Genomic DNA, 21,344 nt, shown 5'->3' with positions numbered 1-21,344 from the left:
CCTGGTGGGCTGATAGGCCGAGATACGTTCGGATAGGTATGTAGGGCCAGAACCGTTTAGGGCTTTAAAGGTCAAAACCAGCACTTTGAATTGGGCTCGGTAGCTAATCGGTAGCCAGTGAAGCTGGTACAGCAGAGGAGTTGTGTGCTCCCTGCGCCCAGCCCCTGTTAATACCATGGCTGCCGCCCGTTGGACTAGTTGGAGCTTCCGGGCCGTCTTCAAAGGCAACCCCACGTAGAGAGCGTTGCAGTAATCAAGACGGGATGTAACCAGAGCGTGGACTACCGTGGCCAAGTCAGACTTCCCAAGGTACGGTCGCAGTTGGCGCACGAGTCTTAACTGTGCGAATGCTCCCCTGGTCACCGCCGAAACCTGGGGCTCCAGGCTCAGCGATGAGTCCAGGATCACACCCAAACTGCGAACCTGTGTCTTCAGGGGGAGTACGACCCCGTCTAACACAGGCTGTAACCCTATACCCTGTTCGGCCTTGCGACTGACCAGGAGCACCTCTGTCTTGTCTGGATTCAATTTCAATTTGTTCGCCCCCATCCAGACCGTCACAGCGGCCAAGCACCGGTTCAGGACCTCGACAGCCTCCTTAGTAGCAGGTGGGAAGGAGTGACAGAGCTGGACATCATCTGCGTACAGATGACACCGCACCCCGAAACTCCGGATGATCTCGCCTAGCGGCTTCATGTAGATGTTGAACAACATGGGAGACAGTATTGAACCCTGAGGAACCCCACAAAACAAAGGTTGTGGGGTAGAACAGGAGTCCCCCACTGACACCTTCTGAGACCGACCCACGAGGAGTGACCGGAGCCACTGCAGAGCAGTACCTCCGAGACCCATTCCCGCGAGGCGTCCCAGAAGGATACCGTGGTCGACGGTATCGAAGGCCGCTGAGAGGTCGAGTAGCACCAACAGGGACACACTCCCCCTGTCGAGCTCCCGACGGAGATCATCCACTAAGGCGACCAAGGCTGTCTCGGTACCATGTCCCGGCCTAAAGCCAGACTGTGCCGGATCTAGATAATCCGTGTCTACCAAGAATGCCTGGAGTTGTGAGGCCACCACACGTTCCATGACTTTGCCCAAAAAGGGAAGATTGGAAACAGGCCGATAGTTTACCAATTGAGTGGGGTCCAGTGATGGCTTCTTCAACAGCGGTTTCCATTCATCCATAATGAATGGAAACAAAATGTATTAGAATTGCTATTCATTATAATTATATAGTACCAGTGAGTCATAGAATCATTGCAGAGATCCAAAAGAAGGAAACTGACTATTGCCATAGACTAATTATGTTTACATAACTAAATTGATTAGTTCTCATCATATATCCTGAAACAATAAATCTAAATGAAACAGCTATATGATTTAGAGCCTTTATGGCTAACTCTGAAAACAACCTTGTCTTGGTACCCTTGAAACACGTTTTATGGCCTTCATCTCTTTGCCTGATTTTCTTTCTGTCTTTGCAGATGATTTAAAAACTTTTCTAAAAATGTCTGGCCAAAGACAGTAACTGTTTCCTTCCCTCTGCCCATAATCTTGTCACTTGTTTGCCATCAGGGATTATTATGGTGCCTTCCCAATAAATAATTTTTCTTTTTGTCCTAAGTGTGATTTATTACCACTTAAATTACTATCCATTGGTTGTCACACAATGATTTCCCAAAACATGGTATAGAAGAGAACCATGGTTTAAGAGTCTCAGAAAAGCTGCTGCATCAGATCTCTTTAATTGACGTTGTATACATGGAATGACCAAAAAAAAATATATTGTGTAGTGGATTCCCACAGACACATGTGTACATGCATATACCCATACCCTCAAGCTATTCCAGTTTGACAGGCACAGTTTCTGTCTCCTCATATTTTCCTTCTTTTCCCTGGTTGTTGTTGTTGTTTTGTGCTTTCAGAATCTTAAATGAAACATTTCTTGATAAGATTTTGCAAGGGTGGCAGTGCCTTTGCCTACCTCTGAAGTTGTCCTCCAGAATCCTAGTCCAATAATCAAACCATTACACCATATTAGCTTTCCGTTGCCCAAAGCTTACTTCACTTGCTGCAAACTTAGTTTCAAGCGCATACTTTGCACTCAGTCAACTCAGCTGGATGGAGGAGGGGGCACAATCTTGCCCATAGATTCAGGCAAAAGCAAACTGCCATGGTCTCTTTGAACTTTTATGTTTTTCCTCATTAATAATTTTTATCAATTTTGTCAGCATTAATTTTAACCATAGCCTGATGTTTCTTGGACACGTGTCCTAGATTTCTTCTATGAAATGTTGTTATACTCACATCACGCCACTTGTTTCATATTCATGTACATGATCATAACTGAGTCCTTTGCAATAATGTATATAGTGTTGGAAATGCATGCAATGTAATATTTCCCTTGCTTTGGATGGAAGAATGCTTTTAGAAGACAAACGTTTATCTTTACACCGGACCTCTATATTTTAGGCCTCCATATTTAGAGCATTGTCCAGGATCAAATATTTTTGCTTTGTTGACCAAAACTCTGCAAGCCAGTGGGAGCAGGAGGTAAAGTACTGGAAAGTAGGTTAAGACCATATTGAAGGTTGAAGAGGACTATGCATATTAAATGTTAAGATAAGTTAAAAGAATAACAGACAGATCATTTTGAATTTTGTTTTTTTGTTTCAAAGATTTTGATACATTTCTTATTATATGCTACACAAATTGTTTCAGATGCAACTATAGAAATATGTTCATATCTTTAAAAATCCATTATGATCTGACATGGAGTCTGAAATAAGTTTCATTCTAAAACTCAGCACACAGATAAAGCAAATATACTTTTGTGAAGTTTTACATTAGCCATGAATTATTTCTTATGCTTTCCTAAGCACAACTGAAACTTCTGCATGAGTTCTCTTATCTAGCAGCCAGGAAACTGGCTGTACCTTTTTGCCTCCATATGACTGGCTATTGTTACACCATAGCAACAGGAAAGGATTTGCTAAATTTAGACTGGCTGTTTGTGTTTGATCTATTTAATTTTGGAATACTGAAAGGTGAGATAGGTATAGTTATCAGGATAAAAATGACACCGAACAGGAAATGACAGACCAGCCAAGCACATCCCAAGTCTTTGCAAGGTCCAGCCCAGTTCATATATCATTCCTATATGATAAGAGATAGGAAGATAGGTAACTGTGGTTAAACAAATACAGAAAAGGCTAAGGACACAAAGTACCAGCTCTTAGAAAACAATCTGTGTTGTATGACCATAAAGTCTTGTTCTGAGAGATGGAATTAATGGGATCGTGACTCCCTGAATAAACACAACGGCATAAATAAATTCCAGGCTCCATCCATCTAGAGCTGGAGCTTGGCATATTTTTGTCTACAAGGCCATGAAGCCAGGCATTTTAACTTTGTTCTTTTAATGGCACAAGAAAAAACAGTACTGCAGATTACAGAAAGGGACAGAAAGCTGAACATGGGCATCATCAAATGGCAGAGACATGGGCATCATAAAATAACCCCAGGAAGTTATTTTGTATAAAAAAGAAGAACCACTGTGATAGCTGCCACCAATTTACTAACCCAAGAAACCCCCCCCCCCCTTTTTTTTTTTTTTGCTGATCTTTCCTAGGTTCAAAATCTGCAAATGGGGAAACAAGCCAAACTGAATACATTTTTTAAATATACTGACGTAGAATAATGGGGGGGGGGGGGTGGAGTGGGCAGGAAGGAAAGAAAGAAAGGAAGAAAAACTATTATTGTGTCTGTCCTCTTCTCCAAGCCAAACAAAGTCATTTTCCAGCTTTTTTTCCCACAAGACTTGCTTTCCATAAACTCAAGTCTCTCCAATTTTGTCTATGGTGCTTTCAGTAAATCATTTTTTTATTTAGCTCCCTTAAATTGATTACAAACCTGGATTATCAAAATTTAAACCCCAGGAAAGTTTTTTTTTAAGTTTTGTCTGAGCACTAAAAATAAATTGTAGTTCACTCTTGCAGTCAACTAATGCATATTTCTGAGAATGTATTTTACAAGACTGTTTGTGGTTTATATCAGATGTATTGATTGAGGTATTTACATTGTTTCTCTAGGCTGTTAATTTCTGGTACGTTCTGGTGATGAATGATGAGCACACGGATCGTCGCTATCTAACGTTTTTTCTGCTGGGTTGGGGTCTTCCAGCTTTTGTTGTGATTTTACTTTTAATTATCCTACGTGGAATCTATCATCATAATCTGTCACAGATATATGGCCTGGTCTACAGTGATCTGTAAGTATACATAGAGGGAGGATCAAAAGAAGTTTTGAGTTCAAGCATTGTCTCATATTTGCTGCAGTTTTTTTTCTCAGGTTTACAACACTATTATACAATCTGGAACTTTGGAGATGAGGTAAACAATACCTCTTATCACTTTTGCAATTGGGGCCAGTGCCCATTGTGGCTGGAGATGCTAACAGTTGGGGTCCCACACATTTAGAGGTCATTATGTTGGGGAGACTGATCTAAATTTTAACATTATTATAAGAATTGGGGTTCTTAAATTTAGTCTTCATTTCTCAGTATTGGTACCACATTTGCATTTTTCTCACACAAATATTGTAAAAAAAACTGCAGCATTCAGAAATGGAGACAGATGACACATATCACTCATGTGTACTAGGAGTGGGGAGAAACTTGCAAAATAAATATATCTTTTGAAACTCACTTTCTGAATAAAATATTCAATATCTTTTGCCCTTCTCCACATCTAGTATAACAGTGATCAATGTGCTTGGTACACATTATGTGCTAAAATCCTGCATAAAACCTTTTTAAAAATAGAATTTCATATTGTACAGTCAGTAGATGACATAGTCAGTTGGTACATTATACACATTCTGCAGAATTTTTCCTTCCTTGATGCATCAATTTTTCCTTTTTATTACTTCTAACGTTTTGGCTTTGGTGAAAGAGGTTTAATACTTAACCTCACTGATCTATGTTGTGACTCACTCTTTGCTCTGCTCTTTTCATATTTGATATCTCCTTCAGCCTTTCTCTTGGGCATGTCTGCGGGTTCTTGTCTGTTGAACTTTGAGCAAGGTTTTTCCTCAGAGGAGTTCAAAGTGTAACAAGTTTATTTCACGATATTATGAAGAACTCCTTTGCTGGGCTCTAACATAATGCATGCCACATAATTTCTTCTTCAGAGAGAGTCCTGGCTGGAGTCTGGCTTATATTTTAGGAAACATTCAACCATTAATTCACACCTTCTGAATGCAGTACAGGAAGGACATAAGAGAATGAATGGTGGGTTAAATAAAAAGATGATAAGGAAGGAAAGTTTGACTCATTTGAAGCTCCACTCAAGCTAATACTTTCTAATTTGATAAAATGTAAAGTGCTATCATGTTTGCCATATTAACCTACATTAAAAATTCTGCCCTAGCTATTCCGAGCACACAACCTTTGTTGCTGCAAGTTTGTTTCTGAGCACAATTCAAAGTGCTGATTATGATCTATAAAGTCCTATATGGCTCTGGCCCAGGCTCTTTGGCAAAACACCTCTCCCTGTACAAACCCCACCATCACAAACATGGTTGGTGGGAACATGTGAGAGGGGCTTCTCAGTGGCTTCCCCTCAACTCTGGACCTCTTTTCCCAAGGTATCTATAATGACCCCTCCCTGCTGTCCTTCCAGCAGAAAGCTAAAACATTTTTATTCAGGCAGACTTTTAAAGAAGAATGTTTTAAGACTGAGCCATGGGATGTTGTATAGTGTTTTTAGATATGTTAATAGGTTTTTAATGGTTTTAACTATATGTGTTTAATAGCTTCAATGCTTAATCCTATTTTAGTGTTTGTGTGCTGTTTAGGTTTTAAATTGTATATTATAGTATTGGTGTTGTTAGCTGCTTTGAGTCTCTTTTTAGAGAGATAAAGTGGGATAATGATGATGATGATGATGAATATAGATTAGTATGAGCACGTGTCTTTATTGAGTAAGACAACATCATTATCTTAGATGGCAGAGCACCCAAAATAGAAAATTACATCCCTCCTGAAGAGCTTCTGTGGACTCTGGCATCCCTCCCTTCCTTGATGCACCTGACTTTACCTCACTCCACAGCTGCCTACCCACAATAAGGTACCGTCAGCTGAACAAGCAGCCAGTGATGCCTTAAACACAGGACAGGCATGTGGTGGTGATGGCAGTTCTGCTGCCACTAGAAGTAGAAACAGGAAGGAAGCAACCTTCACACACACAATATACACCATCCATGGTCAGCCAGTAATTGGGAAAATGTTGCACTGTCTGGCTGCCTTTGCGTAGCTAGACAAAAGCATTCTGCGAGGAGGTAGTGAACACCAACTAGTGTAATGCTGAACAATACATACACAATAATAATAATAATCATCATCATCATCATCTTTATTTGTACCCCGCCACCATCTCCTCAATGGGGACTCAGAGTGGCTTACATGGGGCCAAGCCCAAACAACAATTACAATAAAGAACGACCAAATGCAAACTGAAAACGCAAATAATGAGCAATAAACAACATCATAATTACATAAAACATATGAATATACAACAATATAAAATTACAATAAACACAAACACAGTGACAATGGGCGGGCTGCATGTAATGGTTAAAAAATCTAATTAAAACTGGTTAAAAACTTGGGTGAGATAGAAGAGAAACGAATTATTTGTGGAGGAGGGCTCATTATCCAACATAAGTCACCTATAAGATTCAGAACTCATCTACTTTCAGGAAACCAGGGTTCACAACCCTTGGTGCCAAAAATATATGCACACCAATTCATGTACATAACTGAAAAACACACAGAGATAAAAATCTGTACACTTGAAAAATGCACAGAACCACACCTTTATTAATAGAATAGCCATGTGTTAGAATAATGTCGAACATTTTATGTGAATTTTCAGTCAAAAAGAAAATTGTCTCACAAGGCCAATATGCAACTGGAGTGGGATGAAAAAGACAGTAGAGTTGTTTGAAATATATATGTAAAAAGAGTGATAGCTTTTGGCTTTCATAATGATAAAGGCAGCTTTTGTTTGATCTGTCTTTAGATTTTGCTTGTATCTCTGGCTGTACAGGTCAACAAAGGAGGAAAATATGACTGATCTGGGGAAATATAGATTTGTATATTCTATATCCAGATCATTTTGTACTGTTTTTAAAAAGCAAAAACACCAAATGTATTTTATTCACATTGATTTTAGATACTTTGCATCAAATTGTTTATTCTGCAAGCTGCCAACTGCTCTTATTTTCAAAACCACAGCCAGTAAATTTATGAAAACCACCAACAGTCTGATGAGTTAGGACTGGAAACCAAACAAATTGGCCATTTAAAGTGAAGCTCTTTATACTGAAAAAGGAAGGTCTGAAAAAACTAAAACACCTCACCACAATTACCTTTTATGCTCTATGTTTTAGTGTGGCACTAGTTTCCATTTACCACGAGATAGTAAAAATGATGGATTTTATAAGTTCATTGAAAAGAAAAAGCAATGTGGAAACCAGTCAAATTTCACAAAAGTACATTATGTTAAGAATTAATTGTTTGTACAAAATATATTCTAGTTTCATCAAAACTATCTTCCTCAAACTGTACTTTCACTTTTCTTATTGAATTCAATGAACTTTCAGAATTGTTTACATTTACTGTTATACACAAACACACACACATATAAGTTTAATCCTGCTTTTAAGTGTTATTGTGGGCTGCCTTAAATTCCAATTCTGAAATGAATGTGAACTATAAATCAAATCAATAAATCAGATCAGGAAGATAGCTATTCCTACATTTCATAGCAGAAGGTGGAAGGCAGAGATGAGGGGGAGGAAGAAGAGCTGAATTGGTGTATCAAGTGAAGTAAAAAAGAGAGAAAGACATTTGGGGTTAATCTTAAATGGTGGAGTAGGAAAAGAAAAACTATTGTGATTAGGAAAGGGAAAGAGTGAGTGAAACAACAGGGGCAGGAAATGGCTTTTCAAAATTTCACAAGATAAAAAAGGAAGGAAAAAAGTCTAGCCAGGATATCAGTGACAGACATTATATGTTTATATGACACGACTCCTGTATCAATAGGGAATACATTCCAAGATCCACAGCATGCCCATCCCATGGATACTAGTGAACTGTATATTTTGACTTTATTTGGGCTGGAAGGAGACCATGTAATCATACTGGAGGACCTAAAAAGGCCCACAAACACCTCAGAACAGGGATATTTTTGGAGCCATAAATAAGTGAAACCATGGATATCGAATACGTGGATAAGGATGTCATACTGTGTATCTATCTATAAATAGACATATAGCTATAGATATTTTTCTCCAACTTTTCTTTCTGTTGCCTCAAGGCAATTATCAATCAAATAAACAAAAGCCACCAAAACCGTAAGGAGGAAAAGAAAAGAAGAATGGAGTAGGTGTGGAAAAGGTAAAATCTGGTCTTGTTGTCAAGGGCCTCTAGCATTTCCATTGGGAAACAAGAGTTACAACATTTATAACTTGTTTGGAGGCAACAGGCCTAAAAAATCCCCTTCTACTTCTTCTAATATAAACAGGGTTGTAAAGCAATCATTTAAGCATTTCTTTCTTGAGGCAAGAGAAGCATATAAATCTCTTGTGTATACTTATGGTTGCCAAATTAGGCGATCTCTGTTGAATATGTCTTGCCTCTTCAACAGAATCATTTAAGCATCTGGATGTTCCCAGACGTTTTGTCCTGAGCAAGTTTAACATTCTCAGCAAAGCCCCTCTTCTGGTGTAACTCAAAACATCATAGTTACTTTAGGAGTTGTGAAACTGCTCATAGTACATAAATGTCTCAATATATTAAGCTAGTGTTTAATTTGAAAAATTGGGGGCTATTGTGCACTGGACAATAGACAGATGGCCAGTGCATGAAGTATCTTTTTGTGATTTATTTGTAATATCCTTGTACCCTCTGAAGAAGAGAGTTATGTGAACTTAGTCTAAGTAGGGAAGTAAAATGCCATAGCTCCATGGTAGGGCTCATATCTTGCATGTAAATCTTCAATTCTTTACATTTGCATTCAAAGCTGGGACAGACAGAAACCTCTGTCAAACCCTGAAAACACTCTAGATTAGATGTCACTGAATTAAATGGACTAGCAGACTGCCTTTAAAAGTGCATCTTCTATTCCAAGGCAGCCCTTCATTCATGAAGAAGTGTTGATTTTATTTTTGTCGTGTCAGGAGCGACCTGAGAAACTGCAAGTCGTTTCTGGTGTGAGAGAATTGGCTGTCTGCAAGGGTGTTGCCCAGGGGACGCCCGGATGATTTGATATTTTATCATCCTTGTGGGAGGCTTCTCTCATGTCCCTGCAAGAGGAGCTGGAGCTGACAGAGGGAGCTCATCTGCCTCTCCCCGGATTCGAACCTGTGACCTGTCGGTCTTCAGCCCTGCCGGCAAAGGGGTTTAACCCACTGTGCCACCGGGGGCTCCAGAAGTGTTGATGATCAAGCAGTTGAATAATAATAGAGCACAAATAGAAGAAAAGCTTGGTCAGATAAAAAAAAAATAGGTTAGACCCCTTTTGGGAACCTATTCTGTGACAGTATTGGCAGCAAGGAAATCTTATTTTACTGTCAGTATTGCCTCCATAGAACACTATCTAGCAGAGCTGTTGCAGTTAGTTAGGAGATTTGTGTAGCTTCCTATTAATGAACGTATGAAATTATCAAAGGTGTACTGTGACCTACTTGTAAAGCATTTTGAGAACAAAGTCACTTCTATCCTCTCAAATCACGTTAGTTTCTGAATCTGTAGTGGGAGCCCTCTTAACTGTTGCCAATTGCAAATACATAGAGGTGCAGTTTATTTCACCCGAGGAGATATCTGAGATGCTTTCAGGGAACACCAACATGTCAACTCACCACCCCTTGCCTTTTTTTACTTGCATCATTATATTGAAAACCCATATACCTAAATAACATGAAGTTTTCTTATTGTTTCAAAAGGTTGGTTTTTTTGGCCACAAAGCTTTTTCACACCAAACAAAATGGTCAGTTTGAGCAGGCAAAAAATATATATACAGGTAGTCTGCGAGTTACAAACATCTGACTTACAAACAACTCATAGTTAAGAATGGAAGTGAGACAACAGGAAGTTAGAGAAATCTACCCATATCAAACCAGCATCTTGAATTTTACAATTCAGTTTTCAATCATTTTGAAGGCCTCACTTGTATGACTTTTTCTATGAGCACTTACTTGATCAACCTTGTGTGCTCAGCAACCGTCAGTCAAAAAATAAATTTATTTTGCATTCTGCTGGGACTTAACCCAAACAGGAAATACTGTAACATTAAAGGCATGCCCTAATCTGTTGAGGATGTGAATAGAGAACTATTACATTTACTCATTCTCCAATTACAAACGTTTGTAGCCATTAATGAAATTAGTGGGTAGTAACCCCTGGAACATACACTTAAGGAAGTCATTGTCAAAGAAGTTGTGAAGGCCAAGTGTCTATAGAATACCCTTTGTGTGAGTGATTTAAGAAATACTAGTTCTAAGTCACAAAGATGACTGAGCACTGGTCTGTTGAATCTATGTTGATTTCTAACCTCTTTCATCCAAGGAATCTTGTAAATCACTTAGGTCTACACTTTTCTATCTCATGCACCAAAATAATCTGGTTGGCTTTATATATAGTTCAGAAGAATAATAAGGTCTCCTTTGCTGTGTTACCTGGAACAGACCAATGTTTTAACCTGATCCTATGGATGACTATGACCGATTTATGGCATTGATTGTGGCAAAAATGAACTAACATGTCGAACTATAGATTTGATAATGACCAAAACAAATAGCAAAAAGTTACTGCAAAAAAGGAATGTGTGATTAAATCTTGTTAAATTGTTCATTTTCAACAAGACAGTCTTTCTTGAGACCTCAAGAAAGCTTGTTAAAAGAGTTTGTTAACCCCCCCCCCCCCCCCCACACACACACACACAGTTTGCCTCTTGGTCAATAATGGGACAACAAATGTCTTTTTCAAAATAATTTTTATAACTTGTAAAAAAATGTCTCTGTGTGAAATGGTGCCTTTTTACTTTATGATTCAAAGCAGGCCTGCACAGATTGACTCTAATTGATGTAAAAGATGCAAGCAACTCATCCAGTACTTCTAATCCTAAGATAATATAACAAGGCGGCATATATCATAGTTAGATAGCACAAATTACATAATTGGAAAATATGTGACTAATGGAAAATACATCACTGTCATATAGGCAAGCAGAAATGCTAGTGTTTTCTCATTCTTGCATGGGAAAGTGAAGCAAGTAAGGAGTTGGATCCTTAGAATGCTACCTTTTAATCTAATACTCTTCAGTAAAAGAAGTGTGTAAATCCAATGTGGCAAACATGGTATGGAAAGTTATTAACGTGATACAAAAAGTGAAGGCAAGAACCCCTCCCCATAAATAAGTCACACTTGTGTTTGCCTAGGAATCTTTATCTGCAACAGTACCAGCCATGTTAACATTCTGAAATAGTAGACTGAAAACGTGTGGTGTATATGCAGTTGTGAGTGAAGCAGAAATGAGTTATTCCAGCCATTTGCCTTGATCTGACTTGCACTAGGGCTATGTAGCTACAGAGGAATTTCTGTTACCTTGCAATCATGCAATTCTGTAGATAGCAGCATCAGAATTACCCTAAGTTTTTTCCCCCTTTGTTGTAGGTAGAAGGCTTCAGAGAAGCACATAGTACTGTTTGATTTTGAGGGTTTTCATATATTTGCACATATTTGTCATCGAGGGAAAACAAATGTTAAAAACCTCCACCCTCTCCCCTCCAAAACACAGTCATGAACCAGAAGATTATGGCATGAGAGTGTTTGTAATAAAAATGCTACCTTACTATGGAAATAAGATTTGCAAATCTCCATGGGGAAAGAAATGTTTGAAACTGTAGTCATTTTTAGATGGTGAATAAGAGCACTTAGGTATTTAATTTTAGCAAGTTTTCAGTGTGTGATATTTCTGGATGACAGGAACACCCATATATGATGTAATGATTCTGTATTTGGGACCAGCTTCCTGTAAGCGGATCCGAGATCCCTTTGATGAGTGGGCAAATGTCTATACCTATGCAAAGATTAACTAGCCGCAGTGGAGCACATAATCTGTGGCAGAATCAGTTAGAAAAGTCTTTTTATGTCAAGCTGGAAAACTTTTATATGTGTGAAACCTTTACACATTACATCTTTGATCAGAAGTTATAAAGGGTGCTGCCACTCTAAATTTTGACTTTGAGCAGGTATCCACTGCCAACAAAAATAACATAATTATGTAGCTAAAAGACTACTAATATGATATATGGCAATATCATAGTCAGAGAACAATGACTTCATTATATTTTTCAGATACTGCACACCTTTCTTTCTCCCATGTCCCACCCTCATCAGCAGAAGTATAGAAAACAGCATCATATTCAGAGATAGTTTGAGTGTGTTGTGAGATATAGGTTTGCCCAGCACTGTCCTAATTTTCTTTTGCCTAGAACTGGTCCCAAATTGGCTCAAAATAAGCCAAAACCCTGAACATTCTGTATAATTGACCATATTTGTTTGTTTTATATCCCATCTTTCTGCCAACATAGATCCTAGGCAGCTTGCAACCTTTGAAAAAAAATGCAACACCACTAAAAAAAACCTCAGAATTAAATTAAACTTCTATTTTTAAAAGCTACAAGTGCTAGTTAAAAGCAGTTTTAAAAACACATTTAAAACATAATAAAATAGAAACACCACACTCATCATTAAATTCTCCATCTGATACGACATATTATAAATGAAATGCACCCTTAAATAAATAAGTCCTTACCTGCTGGCAGAAAAACAGCAGGGAGGAGGCCACTTGGAACTCCCATGGAGTAGCCACCAAGAAGACTTTTGTCCATGTCCTCATCAGGCATTCTGCAGTGGTTATGGGACTGATGGCCCTTCTACATTAATCTAAAATGTGAGCAAAAATGGGTTAAAATAACCCTCTTCAGCTTGCATTCTAGTTCCCATCCCCACCCCAAAACCTGGGCTTTGCCTGCAGGGATGCCTACATGCTATCCTAATTGAAATTGGGATACCATGAAGCCAACCTGAAGCCCCAAATCTTCCCCCTAAAACTTACTGAAAAGGGTCCCTGGCAGCCATGGAGCCTCTCCGTGCCTCCTCCTGATGGAGGAATTGACACCTGAGGAGATGGAAGGTGCAATGAGGAAAATCCCTCTGCATAATTTCCTCCATCAGGAGGGCATGAGGAGAGGCTCCATGGCTACCAGAGATCTTTTTTAGTAAGTTTTAGGAGGGGAATTTCAAAAAATTTGGGTATATTGGAGGGGGTGGGCGCCCTCTCACACCTTTAGACTCCAGGAGCCCAAAGGTGCAATATGGCTGTGTAGGTTGACCCCTGGGAAACACATGTCCCGAGAATCAATCCACACAGGCCCAATACTCATTGGACCTGAATCTTTCATTAAGATCCAGATCTAATGAGGTATTTAATTAATGTTGACTAAACCAGGGAAACCAGGTTTCCTCGGCACTAATTTGCTTTTACCTGAGGCATTGTTTATACACCTCTGGTAAAAGCGAGACAGGTCTGGAATTGAAATCCTCTCTAGAAAGGCCCTGAGAGAAAGCCTTCCTGACCAAATAACCCATCTTGAAGTTATGTAGGGTGTTAAAGTTCACAACCACCATTTTGAATTCTGTCTGAAGATGTATCAAAATCCAGTGGAGTTAATTCAGCAAGAGGATTATATGATCCCTATAACCTCTCCCAGTCAACAATGTAGGGCTACAGTATTTTGGACCCACTGAAATTTCTGAATGGTTTCCAAAGGCAGCCCCCCCCCCCCCCAAAAAAAAAAAACAAACCCCTGTGTTATAGTAATCAAGGCATGGAAGCCTAATGTGTCACTCTCCTCACTGTGTTTTATGTAGATACAAAGTTTGCTCTTCCAAGGGAAACAACACCCCACCCCGAATAGTCTGGAAATCCATGAACTCCCTAACCTACACCGCTTTTCAGTGTAAACCTGGAAAACTTGAAACCGTTTTCCATAATTGAATTTTGATTCTCCTTTAAGAAGGGGAGAAGCTGAATATATTTTTACTTGATGTAAGGTAGTGCCTCCTCCCCCACTTTGATTATATGCCAGTGGTAAATAGTAGTAATAACAGTACTTGTCATCATCTTCATCGTCATCACTTATCATCATCACTGTTCATGTTCTGAGTCAGTCTGTTAAATGAACTGGAAATGTGTAGTAAAACCAAGTTAGAGGCAGGATAAGAAAAACAGTCACCCTTCATTTGCATGTACAAATACCATTCCGAAAACAGACTCTAATTTGATCAATTCTTTTGAAGTGTTCAAGCTCTCTCAACTGTTTTCTTTCATCATATGATAGATGAAACCACTTACAGGCTATTATGAAGCAATAGCTGGAGGGCAATCTCCGCCATCAGAATTTGTAATACAACCCATCGAGATCCTAAAGGATGGGCTGAAACATGTAAACCACCAAAGTAGAGGTGCTAAAATTGGAAGAAAAAGGATGAAGTCATACCTGCCACCTTCCACCAGTTTGACACATGACTTTCATTGGGCAGCTCTAGATAGAAATTGATTTTCTTGTGTGCATAATCTGATTTATTTTCAGCATGTGTTTAGACTGGTATTGAAGGGAAATAGAACTGTAATGAGGATACAAATGTGGTAGTCACTAAAGTTTGTACCTTTAATATTCTGGGTGTAGTGTCATTATACACCCATATAATGGAAGCACAGAAATTAATACTAAGCCCAGAACAGATATTATCAGCTTTCATTTTCAAAAAACTGCTGGGAGCATAAAGTTTGAGTGTGTACAGGCATATACACACTCAAACTTTATGCTCCCAGCAGTTTTTCATGACATACTGATGTGAGATGCTGAATCATAACCTTAATTTTTATTAATATTAGTGTAAATCTTTGTTCTGTGTTTTTAATATATGCATTGTAATATTATATTTAAATTTATCAACACGGATTTATCAAAAACAAGTCATGCCAGACTAATCTGATCTCTTTTTTCGATAGAGTTACAAGCTAGGTAGATGCAGGGAATGACATGGATGTAGCGTATCTGGCTTTCAGTAAGGCCTTTGACAAGGTCCCCCATGACCTTCTGGCAAACAAACTAGTCAAATGTGTGCTAGGCAAAACTACCGTTATGTGGATCTGTAATTGGTTAAGCGAACAAACCCGGACGACTTAAAAGTTCAGAGAGAACTTTGCCCCCAACACACTGTATTCTGAGATAATTTTAGTATGGAAACTGGCTACCACCACACTTAAAAGGAATGTTCAGCTTTTGGTTTGGCAAGAGGTTTTAAACAGGCTGGAATGTGCTGGATTCGCACTCAGGGCTCAGAACTCTGAGATAAATAACAATGAGATTCTTTTAAATATACGCTGCCACCAATCTGGGAACACTGTTTCCCTAATCTGCTATGGAACATCTTCACATAGAGGCACTCTAGAGACTGTGGTTGTTTAACAAAAAACAAAGTTGTTTATTTGTGTGGATTTCAAAACTACAGGCACTTAAGCGTAATGGTTGCAATAATGAGATGAAGCTTATGGTTACTTAAAAACAGTTAAATACTTAGTTCCAAAAAACATCTCTTCACTCCCTCAGAAAACTAGCAGACTTCCCTCTGACTAAAATTCCTAATGCTCCAGACAGTCCTTTCCCTTGGATCTATCTATACTCTATACCAGCTATTTTTCGTAACAGCTATTACTCTTCTCTAACTAACCACTTTGGCTTCTCTAACTTCTCTCCTCCTAACATACTCTCTCAACTGTCTTCTTCAAAACCCAGAACCCGACTAACTTGTCAGATTTTAAAATGCACTCTTTCAGGGATTTTTTTTTCTGCCCTCTAACTAAGCTCCACCCACTTTCTCCTACCCAAACACAAAGGTTCTCCACATTTCCCTTCAGGCTGCTCTTAAGCTCCGCCTCCTCTAGGAAATGGCTACTCTAAGGTGGCTGCCTCCCTGCACCATCTCACAAAATGGTTGCCAAAACACTTGGGCCTACTTCCTGAGCTTTTCCCTGGCCTAAAAGGTAGGCAATTCATCACACAATGCTTCCTCTTCATCCTGGAAAGAAGTGACGAGCGGGGTGCCGCAGGGTTCCATCCTGGGCCGTGTCCTGTTCAACATCTTTATTAATGACTTAGATGAAGGGTTAGAAGGCATGCTTATCAAGTTTGCAGACAACACCAAATTGGGAGGGATAGCCAATACTCCAGAAGACAGGAGCAGAATTCAAAATTATCTGAACAGATTAGAGAGATGGGCCAAAACTAACAAAATGAAGTTCAACAGTGACAAATCCAAGATACTCCACTTAGGCCAAAAAAAAATGAAATGCAAAGATACAGAATGGGGGACACATGGCTTGAGAGCAGTACATGTGAAAATGATCTTGGAGTCCTCGTGGACAACAAGTTAACCATGAGCCAACAATGTGATGCGGTGGCAAAAAAAGCCAATGGGATTTTGGCCTGCACCAATAGGAGAATATTGTCTAGATCCAGAGAAGTCTTGCTACCCTTCTATTCTGCCTTGGTTAGACCACACCACCACAATTGAAGGGTGATGTTGACAAGCCAGAATGTGTCCAGAGGAGGGCGACCAAAATGATCAAGGGTCTGGGGAACAAGCCCTATAAGGAGCAGCTTAAAGAGCTGGGCATGTTTCGCCTGAAGAAGAGAAGGCTGAGAGGAGACATGATAGCCATGTATAAATATGTGAGAGGAAAGGAAAGGGAGGAGAGAGCAAGCATGTTTTCTGCTGCCCTGGAGACTAGGCCACGGAACAACGGTTTCAAACTACAAGAAAGGAGATTCCATCTGAACATTAGGAAGAACTTTCTCATTGTGAGAGCTGTTCAGCAATGCAGCTCTTTGCCCAGGAATGTGGTGGAGGCTCCTTCTTTGGAGGCTTTTAAACAGAGGCTGGATGGCCATCTGTCAGGGGTGCTTTGAATGTGATTTTCCTGATTCTTGGCAAGCCCACAAGGTCTCTTCCAACTCTATGATTCTATTATTCTATCTGTGTGTTTTTTTTAATATTTTTATTGAAATACATTCTTACAATATATAGGTAAAAAAAGGGGGGGTTGGGGTAAGGGTATTGGAACTTGGGACGTGGGCAACTTTGGGAGGGACAGACTGGGTGGGGAAAGGGTTGTGAGGCTGCGTCAAGGGACAGTAGTGTGGACAGTATATGGGATTTGGGATGGGAAGGGGGAGGGGCACTGGGGGGGTGTGTGTTGAGGGTCTTCTGACTTCCTTAATCTCCTTCTCTCTGGTTTCTATCTGTGTGTTTTAATGATGTTGTACCCCACTTTGAGCCAAACAATGATTTCACAATCAGAAATACTATGTGGTATTAGACAGAAGGATCCTACCATCCCTTGAACAAACTTCCCCTTATTTTCTGTCTTGCCTCTATTCACCAATTACTAAGAATGCTGAGATTGAACAAATGGTTAGTGCTAAACAGAATTGCCTTCAAGCCATTGTTCTCTAGTTCATTTCAAATCATGATTTGAAGGCAATTTATGATTACCACTAATCATCATTTATTCAGCCTAGAACTCCCCCCCAAAAAAACAACTACAACTAAAGCAATTGAAAATTAACTGTTTTGTGAGTGTTGGAACCACTTCCAAACCCTTAAATTTATCACTGTGTAAATAGAGCTCCAAGTGTCACAGCTGTTTTTAGACAGGAAATTCTTGAGCAAGTGATATGGTCCATAAGGGAACTGTTTACAGAGCTGCTGGCATTGAGCGCTGAATACATTGTAGAGAAAATCCCCTGCTCATGCTGTACAGGCATTTAAGGGGCTTTTTGCTAAAGCCAATGTTTGCAGTTATGCTCCATCAAAGAGAAACAAAAACAAAAGCTTAGCAAATAGCAATATGGGGAAAGTCCAACTAGTGTGCCAAATGAAAGCAGCAAGTCTAAATTGTTCCTTTCTCCTTTCCAAAACCAAATAATTTCCAAATAATTTGCATAGTTATTGCATGTACAGTGATTTTTCCCCACCCTCCCTTCCCTATATTTCATGTTCTAGAAAGAATGGTTAAGATGTTACTTTTTTAATGTAGAGATGCATGATAGAAAACCTGAGGCAAATAAGCCCATGTTCAATCAACAGAGTTATTAAATAATGCAGCTGTACAGATATGCATGAATGACAATGTTTGATTACACACACGCACATTTCTATACATCCCAATATGCTCTCAAACATAGTACTATGCAGGTAGGAATTAACTTGGGGCGCATCCAGACAGCCCCTTTATTGCAGTAACTCCTGCAATAAAGAAGGGGCTGTCCAGATGATGTCGGGGCAAACCTGAATTAATTTGCCACAAACCAGGAAAACCCTGGTTTGTAGAGAATTAATTAGATAGTGGGTTTATTCTGCACCTTCTTGGAAGGTGCGAGATAAACCCACTCTTTCTGGCTCTGGACTGCAGAATACTGCAATCCAGACACCATTCCCACAGTTTTCCTGACTAAATTAGTCCAGAAAACTGTGGGAATACCCACCCCCACCCCACACACACACACATAGCCCCCAAACCCCTTTGAAAAGTAAGGAAAACTTACTCCACCTCCAGTAAACTGTAGCCAGAGCTCTCCCAGCACCTAGAAATGACGCTGGGAAAATCACTCCCCCCCCCCCCACACACACACACACATTCTCCTGGCACGTCATTTCTATGTGCTAGGAGAGCTCTGGCTACAGTCTACTGGAGGCTGGGTAAGTTTTCCTTACTTTCCAAAGGAGTTTGGGGGCTGTAGGGTAGGGGGGTAGGGCCTACAGATGTTCTCGCAGGCCAGAAAGCGCATGCTTTTTAGGGTGGGTGTAGACAGCCCCACAGGAACATCCATGTTTTTAAAACGCAAATGATCCTGGGATAAAGGGCTGTCTGGAACTGCCCTTGGCTATAAGTAGAGGAGTCTTATTGTTCCCTAGACCAGGGGTTCTTAAACTTTTTATGCAGAGGACTGGTTCATTGTCCCTCAGACTGCTGGAGAGTCAGACTATAGTTTGAAAAAACATACACAAATTCATAGAACAATTTTGACCAACATAAACTTACCAATTTTGACCAACATAAACTTTAATAGGAAATGTGGACCTGCTTCTGGCTGATGAGGTAGTCATGTTAATTAGGATTCTTATAATTGTGTGCCTTCAAGTCATTTCACATTTAGGGCTATCCTAAGTCTAACTTTGGGGGGGGGGGGGGTTAATGACCTTGGAGGGACACATCTGGCCCAGAGGCCTTACTTTAGGGACCCCTGCTGTTGACATTGAACTCACTAGAAATGTTTGAGAGGTGTGAATTTTTTTTTTTAGTCATCAAAATGAATGGCAGACTTCAGTTGACATCTATTAAACAAAGAGGTTGCAAATAAGGAAGGGTTTGATCCCATGTGAATGGTGCCTCCTTCACTTATTCCAAGTATAGCACTGAAAGAACTATTGTGATGCGGTGACCTGTGCTGGATTCACCTCAGAGAGATCTGGATCTAGCTCACCTGTCAGATTCCTGTCCAGCAAATTACGGTTAAACAGCCACACACTGTATCATACTCTAAAGCAGTCCAAGGTTATCCACAGCAGTCAGCCAAAATAAGGGTGAGACTCAAGAGTAGTTCAAAGTCCTTTCCATATGTTCAAAGCCGGATACCTCACCAACATCAAGGCTGCAAGCCCAAATGTAATCCACACACCAAGGTCTAGCCAAAGTCAAGGTTCACCAACAGAGATTCAGGTTGTAGCAATTTCCCCAATGTTGCTTCCAGCATCTAGCTGAGCCAGTCTTCAGCTACTTATGCCACTTTTCCAAGTGATCCCAACTGTTAGCCATGCTCTCGGCCAACTGACTGGATCTTCTCAGTTTAATGGAATCATTTCTTAATTGCAGTTTAGCTGGAATACTTAGCTCCTAGTTTGCTTCCTGAAGTCCCTGATCCTGCCCTGACTCTGTATCCCTGTCCCCTTGGGGCTGCTGCTCCTGCTCTGCAAAAGGTGGGCTCCTTAATGTCAGGCTGCTCATGCTGCTGTGATTTATGTTTGCCCCTGATTCAGATGCTGGGAGAAGAAACACTTCCTCTTTATCCTCAGCACAAGCATGACACCACCATCCGTTTGTATTGGTCACTTGATATCCTGACCAAGTTAGCCTCTCACACATGAGGATAAAATGCTATAAGCACCATCCAGGCAACACAAAGGAAAGGGAGAATATAGATGTGCTAGGTGGGCAAACTATCCATATACTTAAACTAGTCGCTCAGTGAGGGGGAACAAGAATGGGAATTCTAACTGAGTCTTTTCCTCAAGCTGTAGAAGACTGTCAGGAATAGGGGCCTTCTCGACTTATATAAGCTTCCTGTCTGATGTAGAGCCTTGAAAAAAATCATAGTGCAGTCAAGGCATAGTGCAGTTTTTGGGAGTGTAACTATCTTGGGGGCCAGTCTTATTTTTTTTCAAATAAATAGATTTACTTTTGTTCTTATCTCTATAGCATACTAGATATATTATGGTGATCCGTGGCCTGGCATACTATGTTCAGCCCCACAATTGCATTATTCCCATACCTGAATCCTTGTCTAAAACTATATCAAGAGAAATAGAAAACTCCAAGATATTTCTTTTCTTTTCTTTTTTGTCTTCTACCCTCCAAAAAATCTTAATGAAATTTATTTTCCTTGAAACCAAATAGTGCATTATCTGACCTCTAATCATAATGCAGTGTCAAATGCAATATTTAATAAAACTGCATGCTTGAACCAATCTGAGGCTCTTTCAAGACAGTTTATCCTTTCCCATAACAAACATTGTATCTCATCTTCTCTTGTGTTATACTGCTACTAGATGTGTGGCGTGAAATTCCCTTGTTCTTTCCTTGATAATATGAGGAAAATAAGTTATTTAATAACTGGACACAAGCCAGCTTTTTCTATCCTTACTTTTAGATCTTATGTTACGTGCACTGACTGTGTTGGGAGAGATTGAATTGGGGCCAGCAAGCTTAGTGCCAGTTTCCAGATATCATTAACCTTGAATTAATAATAAGCTGAAAAGTATCAATCAAGTTGACTTATGTTGAATGAGAGATATTTTTATGATAATAAAATTGTGTTTACATTTTATTGCTAAACATTCACCTGAGTAAAGGTGGAAAATTAAAACATAG

At 39.7% G+C, this 21,344-nt stretch overlaps 1 protein-coding gene across 3 annotated transcripts in view; it reads left to right on the top strand.

The window, feature by feature from the left end:
• ADGRV1 (adhesion G protein-coupled receptor V1) overlaps positions 1-21,344 on the top strand; it is a 280,553-nt gene that overhangs the window by 218,520 nt on the left and 40,689 nt on the right. For all 3 annotated transcript variants that reach the window (XM_060761771.2, XM_067464543.1, XM_067464544.1), the window contains one exon: positions 4,092-4,270. In XM_060761771.2, coding sequence (XP_060617754.2) covers positions 4,092-4,270 — 179 coding nt within the window. The remainder of the gene's footprint in view (positions 1-4,091; positions 4,271-21,344) is intronic.

This window comes from Anolis sagrei, chromosome 2, assembly GCF_037176765.1.
Source record: "Anolis sagrei isolate rAnoSag1 chromosome 2, rAnoSag1.mat, whole genome shotgun sequence".
Classification (NCBI taxonomy): Eukaryota; Metazoa; Chordata; class Lepidosauria; order Squamata; family Dactyloidae; genus Anolis; species Anolis sagrei.
Note: the sequence above shows the minus strand (reverse complement) of the source record. Positions and strands in the feature narration are given on the sequence as shown.